Source organism: Mchenga conophoros, linkage group LG8 (genome assembly GCF_057382185.1).
Source record: "Mchenga conophoros isolate Kocher_MC1m ecotype Shallow Benthic linkage group LG8, M_conophoros_male_GT1.1, whole genome shotgun sequence".
Classification (NCBI taxonomy): domain Eukaryota; kingdom Metazoa; phylum Chordata; class Actinopteri; order Cichliformes; family Cichlidae; genus Mchenga; species Mchenga conophoros.
Genome location: NC_140533.1, coordinates 28,463,295 through 28,474,470, shown reverse-complemented (window position 1 = coordinate 28,474,470; position 11,176 = coordinate 28,463,295). Strand labels below are relative to the sequence as shown.

At 38.7% G+C, this 11,176-nt stretch overlaps 2 protein-coding genes across 11 annotated transcripts in view; one reads left to right on the top strand and one right to left on the bottom strand.

Moving 5' to 3' along the window:
* The window catches only part of baiap2b (BAR/IMD domain containing adaptor protein 2b), a 77,550-nt gene extending 73,050 nt beyond the window's left edge, over nucleotides 1-4,500 (top strand). For 5 of the 7 annotated variants that reach the window (XM_085285451.1, XM_085285452.1, XM_085285450.1 and 2 more), the window contains one exon: nucleotides 1,253-4,500. In XM_085285451.1, the coding sequence (XP_085141577.1) occupies nucleotides 1,253-1,397 (145 nt within the window). In that variant the 3' untranslated portion in view covers nucleotides 1,398-4,500. Of the gene's footprint in view, nucleotides 1-788; nucleotides 833-1,252 lie in introns of all 7 variants that reach the window. The other 2 variants (XR_014893680.1, XM_085285455.1) reach the window with 2 other exon arrangements.
* A 5,085-nt stretch (nucleotides 4,501-9,585) lies between these two features.
* The window catches only part of aatkb (apoptosis-associated tyrosine kinase b), a 73,333-nt gene continuing 71,742 nt past the window's right edge, over nucleotides 9,586-11,176 (bottom strand). For all 4 annotated transcript variants that reach the window (XM_085285428.1, XM_085285431.1, XM_085285429.1 and 1 more), the window contains one exon: nucleotides 9,586-10,977. In XM_085285428.1, the coding sequence (XP_085141554.1) occupies nucleotides 10,949-10,977 (29 nt within the window). In that variant the 3' untranslated portion in view covers nucleotides 9,586-10,948. The remainder of the gene's footprint in view (nucleotides 10,978-11,176) is intronic.

Genomic DNA, 11,176 nt, shown 5'->3' with positions numbered 1-11,176 from the left:
TAGCAAAGGTACTTTTTTCAACTCAACTGTGTGTGTGTGAGTGAGTGTGTCTGTTTGTGTATTGCGATCAACACAACGTGTTCATTTTAAGTGTTTTTTTATTTTTGTAGTTGTTTTGCTTCACTGTGTGGTGGGTTCACATGCCTGTTTGCCTGTTTTTTAATTTAATCTTTATTTTCCCCCGTGTGACACATGTGAATATGTATTGGTCATAATTTAAATGTAAACAGTCTCGGTGAATTTGTGGAGTTCTGATCTGTTTTTTGTCATGTTTCAATTTAATCTAAGTAAATGATGACAATAATTTTGGCTAATTTAGTAATATTAAACAAGATCTTTGCTGAGTTTGACTGGCAGCCTCTGCAGACGCTGTGTTTAATGTGGTGCTGATGTTGGTGAAAAAATCCTTCTTAACCTTTGGCTCAGTGAAGGTACAGCAGTGAGATCATGATGGAAAACTGTTCAGAGCAGTCATGTAAAAGTCTCACAGTGTTATCACTGAATATATCTGGCACTGTGTTACAGATAATAATGTGGAAAAAATCAAACAAAAGGAGCAACAGTACCTTCTAAATACAGGCTCCAGTCAGCTCAGTCTTGGTCTGTTTTCCCTTTTAATACCTTTAATGATACCTTGTGTTAACAGGAAACCAAATATATATGCCTTATAATGTGCAGCCATGTTAGGAGGAAGTGTGTAGTAATTTATTTCCCTGTCTCACGTTGGAAGATGTGAGTTGGTATTTGATCCTGACTGTTGACACATGGGGATTGTTTCTGCCTTTCAGTACAGGGCCTGATTACGCCCGCTTTTGAGTGACCAAAGCCCATCGTAAGTGAATAATCTTGGGTCTAAAGTGTCTTCGTGTATCCACTTGCTTTTGAATTTTTCATTATAACTGAAAGCTGCTTCATTTTTTTGTGTTTTCTTTGCGAGCTGTGGAGTGGCTTTTGGGTTATTTCCATCGCCGTTTGTTTGTTTTTAATGTGATGTGACTGCTGACCTCATCAGCTGATTGCGGGCTGTTACACTTTGCCTGAAAAACGTGTTGTTTGTTTCGGCATCATGCTTTTCGCCTCAGCTTTCTCTCTATTTGCATGACTCAGACCTTTTTATTTTCAGCAGCAATATGGCTGAAAAAAAACCTCAACCCATTGTTCCATCCTGTGCTCTTGTTGACCTCGTCTTCCGTTACCATTTTACATTTTAACAAATAAAAACCACAATCCCTTTTGCTCTTTTTCTTCCTAGCGATGATCCACCAGGCGAGCCGGATGTGGAGGCCCCGGCCAAACCGCCCCTCTCCGACGATGAGGATGAAATCGAGGAGGACCACCTTGATGAAGCTCACTATGATTCCTTGGAGAAGACTTCCAGTCCTCCAGGGGACTTCTGAGCTTTCTTTCAATGTAAACCAGCTGTAGGTGGATCACTGGTGCACAATTTCACCCTCAACCCTAAACTGGAAGGCTCTGATTTACCCTCGGTATTACAATAATGCTACAAAATGAAAAGAATGAAATATAATCAGCAGATAAAGTGCACTACAACATGTCACGGCAACAGTAATCTCTGTAATCGCCCGGAGAAAATGTAAATAAATACTAGGATTGACTTTATATTTAACCACGTAGCAAGGAAGCCACATTCAAAAGTTACAAAAATGAAAGATGAGGTTTTCCTGTTGATTGGTGACTTTGGTAAAGTGGCATTTTAGATGAGCAGCAGTGGAGCTGATTCACTTTTGTAAAGGTTTTAAAGCCTACAAGGAGCATGTGGTGTATAAAAAGAAGAATGAGAGCAGATGTTTACTCGTGTGGCTCATGTGGTTCATTTTAAAGTCAGAATTGTTGCCTCTTGTATCGTATCGTTACCCAAAGACTAAAGCCTAGCTCCATGTAGACTCACAGGATCATTAGCCGGTCATTTAAAATGCAGCTCCTCCCCTCTTGCCTTGTCAATGAAAGGGCTTTAAAATTGCTAAGCTTTACACCATGCTGGGGGACTCACCTTTGAGCCTCACCTCTCAATACTGCCTTTTCACCTGGCAAGAGCACCTCATGCTTGTCAAACAGTCCAGTGTTTGCACCATAAGAAACGTCTTATTCAGAGACCGATGATCTTAAAGCACGACGGCAGAAAAAAAAGTACTGAAACACATCAGAAAGGTAGATTATATGGAAAAAGATATCTGTAGAATACGTTTGTGCTGATAGCATCACAACTGATAAGCACACTACTCGTAGTACTGTACCTTCAACTAATTCTGTACTCACAGGAAATCTTTTATCTTTCTGCAGTACTAGAGATAAGCAGCCGTGCAGGCGTTTGTACCTACACTTAATAATGAATTTCACTGCTTCTCAGATTCATGTTTGATTGTTATTGTTCGTAGTGAACAAGCACTTTATAAGATCTTCTTAAAGCAACATGTTCAGCTGAGATTTAATTCAGTAACACAATCAACAGGAGAAACTTTGTAATTGCATGTTGTTTATCTAGTTTAAGGTAATCGTTGACAGGCAAACAGGGTCACGCTAACGTAGGTTGTGTTGGTTGCACTGAGGTCATTAAGATGTGCTCGTTTCGGTGTCTGTGGTTTACTTGTTTAAGAATTTGAAATACATTTAAATCTTAGATTTAAGTGGGGGTGTAATAATAACTTGATAAAGTACTGAAAACTACATTTAGAAAAATCACACCATCCCTCTGCTTTTCCCACTTATTGAGTTATTGATTATTTTTCATTAGCATGAACAATTATTTGATTGCAGTAAGTGTCATGGTTCTTACTGATAATAATGATATTCTAGGGTCCAGTGTGGGTACCTGCTCAGGTTAGGTTTGGTTTACCTTCATGTTGGAATAGCAAACTGGAAAACAGGTTTGAACTACTTAACTGCTGGATATATATCTAGGGGGAAGGACCCACATCAGGAATTATGCAAAATTTCAGGTCTCAACTTTTTTGAAAATTATTATTCAGAAAATTATTCCAGGATGTGAAAGTTGTTTTTAAAATTTTTGTCCTCGCATCTTTCAAGCATGTGTTTCTCAAAATTATATCCAAAATTTGTGAAAGGCTCATTTTCAAAATAGGACATTTTGAAAGTTTCATATTTATCTGAGTATTTTAATATATCTTAATGGAATTTTAAAATATCTCCATAAATATAAAAAATTACCTCTTTAAAAATATTTCAGTGGATGAGGGTCATTCACTGAAATATCTTTTAAAGAAAACCAATAACACAAGAGACCTGAAATTTTAATTCCTATTAATAAGTGATGAACTGACATAAAAATACTTTTTTTTTTCTTAGCCTTCAGAGAACCAGATTTCTTTTAAGTTGTTGATGAATTTCATCAGTAAATTTTAGTTAACAGGACTATGAGGTGAATTCCTATTCACAATAATAAAAATTAAGACTTTGAGATTTGACAAGAAACAAATTTGAATGTAACTGGTTTTAAACCCGATTTAAGCAACAATTGCAAGTCTGATTTATTTGTTTTTATACTTTTCATATTAGCAGAGCAGAATTAGCCTCAGTACTTTCCGCCCTTATTAAAGCACCCGTACCTCCAATGTAGTGAACGACGGAGCTTGTTATTACACATGGATGTAATCCATGTGTAATAACACATCGAAACTATCATGCACCTTATTGTATGTGCATGCAAAACATGTATCCACCACTAGATGGCAATAAAACTCGACTTCCTCACCTGGATTTAGACGGTTAGAAAGGAAAAAGAGATTTTCTTTAAGGCTATTTTTAAAGTTTCTAGAATTTTTCACACATATTTTCCCCAAAGTCAGCTGGTATTCAGCTGTATATGTCTGAGGATATTTCCAAAAAACTCCATTGTTTTATATTAATTATGAGGAAAAATCAAATTCTGGATTCTGCAGAGATCATGCTAGTACCTTCTCATTATATCAGAGTACTTGTGTAGTACAGAGGTACATATATATCCATAATGATTCACCTGCATTGGGTGATTCAGTTATTCACTCTGTTTTGTGCTCTGACCTGCTATGATAATCATTTTTAATTGTCTTTCTAAGGAAACTGTTCTTGATTATTGAGATCAATTCATGAAAAACTTCACTTCACTTCAACTATATGCTTTATTGTTCTTATAATATATTTGATAGTTAAAATTATCAAGTCTTCATACACTTATAGTGCTGTCTTCAGTTTCCCTATAGTTAATACAAAATTACACGGGATGTTTTGGAAATATCTGCATTATTTATTATTAGATGATCCCACATGTCCCAGCTCATTTTACAGTTATGCTTCAGGGGGAGATATAAGAAATTAGCTGAAAACTATGTGACTCAGAAATATGGAAACCAATAAAACCTACGTTAATGTAACATAAGGAGTACTGTACTGGCAGTCTACACTATAATGATGTGAGTTGATGGTAAACAAATTGTTTGTTTTTTAGTTTAATTCTGACAATAAAGAATCAAGTATTTAACAATATTGTGCAGTGTTTTTTTTATCTGTTATAATGCTCAAAAATTTAACCCTGAGAAACTTTAAAATTGATCTGTTACACTTTTCCTCATTAATTTTAAAGGTGGTCAAAGTTTTAGCACAGAATAAGATAAATAAGGATAGCTGTAAACACACAAAGCTCGACTGGTACTCTTCAGCAATAAAAACATGGAGCTGGAACTGAGCATAACAGGCTCCCTTTAACATGCTGTCCTCAGTGAGTTGCATGACACAGAGTGTAAAGATGATGAGAATGTACCATGCATCGACTTCACCCTTCCACCTGACAACAACAGCATCGTTTCTCTGGATATTCTGCTGGGATATCCTGAGTCATCCTGCATGCAGGCGACATGCTACACCTGATAAATCCCATTTTTATTCCTGGCACATTATCTCAGATGGGTTGTAACCTTTTGGTTACACAGAGTCATCTGATGCCATTATGATTCACTTAGAAGAAAACACATTTTGAAGAACAATAGTGCTGGTAGAGTAAAACCTTTAAAACTTAAACGATAGAGGTTGAGAGATTAAAACTTTACTACTTTTTATTTGATGTCCTAAAGCAGGAGTGTCGAACTCCAGGCCTTGAGGGCTGGTGTCCTGCAGGCTTTAGATCTCACCCTGGGTCAACACACCTGAATCACATGATTAGTTCATTACCAGGTTTCTGGAGAACTTCAAGACATGTTGAGGATGTAATTTAGCCATTTAAATCAGCTGTTTTGGATCAAGGACACATCTAAAACCTGCAGGACACCGGCCCTCGAGGCCTGGATTTTGACACCTGTGTCCTAAAGGAATCCACTTGTTTGAAATATAAAATTCTTTATGGAAAAACACAGAGTTTAGTTTCAGATCGTCTTCCTGTGAGTTTAAGGACAAATGGAAATGGGTGTTGGATTTGACACTCACCAAGAAGTTTCTTCATATATTGGCTTGCCTTCGTGACCCTTCTACCTGATCCTCTGCCTTTCTTCTAACCCAGCTTATATTGAATTTTTACTTACTGTAAAAAATTGCCCAAATTGAAGTCCTGTAAGAGAACTATAATGCTAAAATGTTTTGAAAAAATAACATCGATTATCTGAAAAGTTTGTTTGGGTAAAATACAATGTTTCCTGTGCCCGAGGAAGTTCACAAGCAACCTGAAAACATATCAATCTTCTGTATTTTTACATTCCTGTTAAGTTGATATAATATGCGGTACGTTTATACTATAGAAGACTTTACACACCATGTGACTGGAATTTGGTGGCTTAATAGGTTTTGAGTGCAAAAATGGTTCCCATTGCACCTTTTAACACAGACAACAAAGATGAGAGACTGTTTTGTTTTATACATGGATTTAAAAATGAAGTTTTAAAAACTTATATTTAATATCAGAGTTCTTCAGTATTTGTTGGTTGTCCAAAATGAATCTAAGGACTCTTTAAATTTTACATCTGAACTCTTTAACAACTCTGTAAGATTTTAGAGTCTACATGTGTAAATAAATTAATTGATTTAAAAACACGTAAAAAAATGGCCAATATATTTAACATGTGTAAACCAGATTTTATTTGTAATTGATAGAAGGTACAGAAAGTAATGATGTGACCAGGTCATTGTTGGGGCACACATTATGACAGTATCTCAACCAAAGCTTCTCCCGCACGTTTGCGCCTTTGGTTCAAGGCCAGTGAGCTTCCTGTCTGTCCTCACAATGGGGTGAAAACATACACAGCATCTCTTTGGCAACAATAAACATAAGAGATTTTTTAAACCTTCCCTCCCTCACAGATACAGTACAGCAATACTCTAAAAAGTATTTTTGTTGAGATACAAAAATATTACGGACAGCCATCTAGATGTTTCTATGCTAAACTGTTACAGAATATTAAAGCCTTGGAAGGCAAACAAACATTTAAGACACTACATGTTGATCACCGAGCATCTTTCAAAGGTGGAATCAAACTTTTCCATCCAGCAAACACACCAACCCATCAGTCTTTCTCACAGTTTTACAAACAGAGCAAAGCATGACAGCATTTTCTTATCATCATGACATCAGCCCTCTGTGGCCTTTCAACAAGCTGATCAGACCAGTTAGGCTTATTATAAATTAGAGTCTCACTTAACAACAATGAGGCTCAAAGGGATTCGTTTTGTGTGATAATGATTTTGAACAGTCTTTTCCTGTTAGTCTGAAAAAAGTCCAACAGTTCAACTTCTAATCCTAGAATTATTGTACAAATCTGCTCCAAACAAGTTGTTCCAAACATAACATGATGGGTAAATGGTCAGAAACAGAGAAATACTGGATCTATAATGTGCTGATTTACAAACACAAAAATCACATTTGTTCAGACAAACCTCAGTGCAGACAAAAACCGGACAGTATTTAAATGTTGTTGGGTAACTTGAGATGTTAGCGTGCAGGGATGGGCAATATGATGGTACACACCAATGAAAAAATGTTTCTACCGCGGTATCTGTTACTGCTTTTCCACCAATGTGGCATTCCTGGCAGTTCTGCCTTGGAGTCTTTTGAGAACCATTGTGACAGGTTTGACAGCGTTGTGGTTTTTCCACTCTACCATGCCTTTCTTTGGAGACAGATATTTATTTGGAGGGTGAAGGTATGAAAAGCAGCTACGCCCCTAAACTCCTGTATTGAGATGGAGTTACAGTGGGGCAAAAAAGTATTTAGTCAGCCACCGATTGTGCAAGTTCCCCCACTTAAAATGATGACAGAGGTCAGTAATTTGCACCAGAGGTACACTTCAACTGTGAGAGACAGAATGTCAAAAAAAAATCCATGAATGCACATGGTAGGATTTGTAAAGAATTTATTCATAAATTAGGGTGGAAAATAAGTATTTGGTCACCTCAAACAAGGAAAATCTCTGGCTCTCACAGACCTGTAACGTCTTGTGTAAGAAGCTTTTCTGTCCCCCACTCGTTACCTGTATGAATGGCACCTGTTTGAACTCATCATCTGTATAAAAGACACCTGTCCACAGCCTCAAACAGTCAGACTCCAAACTCCGCCATGGCCAAGACCAAAGAGCTTTCGAAGGACACCAGGAAAAGTATTGTAGACCTGCACCAGACTGGGAAGAGTGAATCTACAATAGGCAAGCAGCTTGGTGTGAAAAAATCAACTGTGGGAGCAATCATCAGAAAATGGAAGACGTACAAGACCACTGATAATCTCCCTCGATCTGGGGCTCCACGCAAGATCTCATCCCGTGGGGTCAAAATGATCATGAGAACGGTGAGCAAAGATCCCAGAACCACACGGGGGGACCTGGTGAATGACCTGCAGAGAGCTGGGACCAAAGTAACAAAGGTCACCATCAGTAACACACTACAACGGCAGGGAATCAAATCCCGCAGTGCCAGACGTGTTCCGCTGCTGAAGCCAGTGCATGTCCAGGCCCGTCTGAAGTTTGCCAGAGAGCACATGGATGATACAGCAGAGGATTGGGAGAATGTCATGTGGTCAGATGAAACCAAAGTAGAACTTTTTGGTATAAACTCAACTCGTCGTGTTTGGAGGAAGAAGAATACTGAGTTGCATCCCAAGAACACCATACCTACTGTGAAGCATGGGGGTGGAAACATCCTGCTATGGGGCTGTTTTTCTGCCAAGGGGACAGGACGACTGATCCGTGTTAAGGACAGAATGAATGGGGCCATGTATCGTGAGATTTTGAGCCAAAACCTCCTTCCATCAGTGAGAACTTTGAAGATGAAACGAGGCTGGGTCTTCCAACATGACAATGATCCAAAACACACCGCCCGGGCAACAAAGGAGTGGCTCCGTAAGAAGCATTTGAAAGTCCTGGAGTGGCCTAGCCAGTCTCCAGACCTCAACCCCATAGAAAATCTGTGGCGGGAGTTGAAAGTCCGTGTTGCTCGGCGACAGCCCCAAAACATCACTGCTCTCGAGAAGATCTGCATGGAGGAATGGGCCAAAATACCAGCTACTGTGTGTGCAAACCTGGTAAAGACCTATAGTAAACGTTTGACCTCTGTTATTGCCAACAAAGGTTATGTTACAAAGTATTGAGTTGTATTTTTGTTATTGACCAAATACTTATTTTCCACCCTGATTTACGAATAAATTCTTTACAAATCCTACCATGTGGATTCATGGATTTTTTTTTTTCACATTCTGTCTCTCACAGTTGAAGTGTACCTCTGGTGCAAATTACTGACCTCTGTCATCATTTTAGGTGGGGGAACTTGCACAATCGGTGGCTGACTAAATACTTTTTTGCCCCACTGTATTTATCCATCCATCCATCCATGTCCACTTATTTAAAGTTTTGTAATGGTGGCAGCAAGCAAAGGTATTCAAGTTGTCCTTCTCCACAGCATCACTTTCAGTTTGGACTGGGGAATCCTGAGACCTTCCCAGGTCAGGTGAGATCTGTCCATTGGATTCTGGGTCTAGCCTGGTGTCACCTCTCAGTTGAGTGTGCCTGAAAGAAGTTCCCAGGCGATCCCCTAACCGGATATCCAAATGACCTCAACCACATCTTTAAAGCTGAACAAAGATACCCTGCAGAGGAAACGTGTCCACTTGTATTCCCTACCTTAATCTTCCGGTCATTACCTTGATACATGACCAAGGATGAGGGTTGGAACATAGACTCTTAAATAAAAAAACTTCTCTCTTCACCACAACAGCCCAGTACAACACCCACATCACTGCTGATGTTTAACGAATCCATCTCATCCTCCACTTCCTGATAATTAGAGAATGAACCATAACTCACACTTAGAGGTGCTGACACTCATCCCAGCTGTTTTACACTCAGTTGAGGGGTGAAGGTCATGCAGTGACCTTGAGTTAATAAAAGCAAAACAAAAAATGCAACAATACCAAAAATCTATCTTTAGAGGCCCAAACCATTTTTGTGCCAAGCTGGACTCGTGCTTATTAAGGCTGTAAAGCTGAATTTTTTATACATGGGAGTTTATGGGAACTGACTCCAGCCTCAAGTGGCCATGATAGGAACTGTGGTTTTTGGTACATTCCCCTCCCATGACCACTGACACCAGCAGGCCCAGCAGTTTTCTGTTACTAAACAATTACTTTTATTAATACTGTGAACCAACACTGTGTCGGTGGAAAAGGGATATATGCCTTCAGTACCTCCGTAGGCTGCACTACATCTTCTCGCATGTCAGTGAGTATTATTGCTCTCTAGCAATGTTGGATTAACAGTATCTTTGCATCAATGTGATGAAGTGCCTTGATTTGTCAGGCATCTGCTGGTTAACCAAAACAGACATTTTGTCTATATTTTTGAGCTGAAGATCCAGTACACGCACATCATGATAAAATATTACATTATATTGCCCACCCCTACTGGCTTACATCACTGTTAGGTTCAGTCGATGTCAGTTTTAATGACCTGTGTACCTGCCTTAAAAATAAAAACACTTTCCTTTTGTTTCTTAGCCGTAAATTCTTGTAAATGTGAAACCATGCATTGCTATATTATAAGAAACTTTCATAAGACTTCAGCCTGAAATGACCTCTGTACTTCTTCCCATTATAGTCACAATGTTGTGTCTGATGCTTACAGTAAAGAGGAGTTGGCTGCGATTGTGGTGCTGGCGCCCAGTTTGGTAAATTGAGTGATGTTTGTGTAAAACAGTACAGTCGCGGTCCTGATGTGACAATGAAAAAAGTCACAAATAATTATTAGGTTGTCAAGGTTGCTCAGCTGTTTCCTCAAAAAACAGAAAACATCCTGTAAGCAGACAGCCATTAGGATCCCCTGCGCTTCCATCTTTCACACGAGCACGTCTCTGAATGATCCCAAATACTGACATTATATTACTTGCGATACTTTAAAGATTCTTTTTGATATTCATTATTAATACAGGTAAAACCATTTCCTAAAAAGTATAAAGTCTGCGGAGCTGTACAGTCTTGTTCAAAGTGCTGATCCTTTGTTGAAAAGTCAGAAAGTTGACATTGTGTCTTTTACTCAGCAACAGTTTAGCAGTCCTCTTTCTTTAAAGTCCAGGTGGCTCCACACTCTTATGAATGCTCCCCATGACGAATTAGAAAGTGAAAGATGTGGCAAATGTAACGCTTTTCAAAGGTCTGTCCTTCCACATTGTTTCTTTAATCCCAAAAAAATATGTAGATTCAACATACAAGTTCCCCCTGGTTCCTTAAACTCATCATACATACCGTATATATTAATATTCTTGAAATATTATATATTAACAATTCTCTTTTCAGTATTCTAAACAGCTTAGGCCAGACCTACATGGTGGTGAGACGGACCTTTCAAAAGTGTCCACAGGCGGTGAGAGGCACTGTCTTGTGTTTCTAAAACCTGACGTTAAAAATGAAATCAGTAGTCATGCTAGTAGACCGAGTTGTTGTCACAAAGAGGCAGTAAATATCCACAGCTTCTTATTCTTTGTCTCCATCTTCACTGCTTCCTGCAGAAACACAATGAGACAGAAAGGATTAATGTACATCACCCATTTTTACAGGCCACTGGGCATCTTTATCCCCAAAACATTGGCACATATCAAAGACATTTGGCAAGAGTGTATTTTCTCATTATTATGGCAATTCAGCTTTTGGCAATATGCTGCAGCCAACAATTGCATCTTTAATGGGCCAGGTTCCCAGACT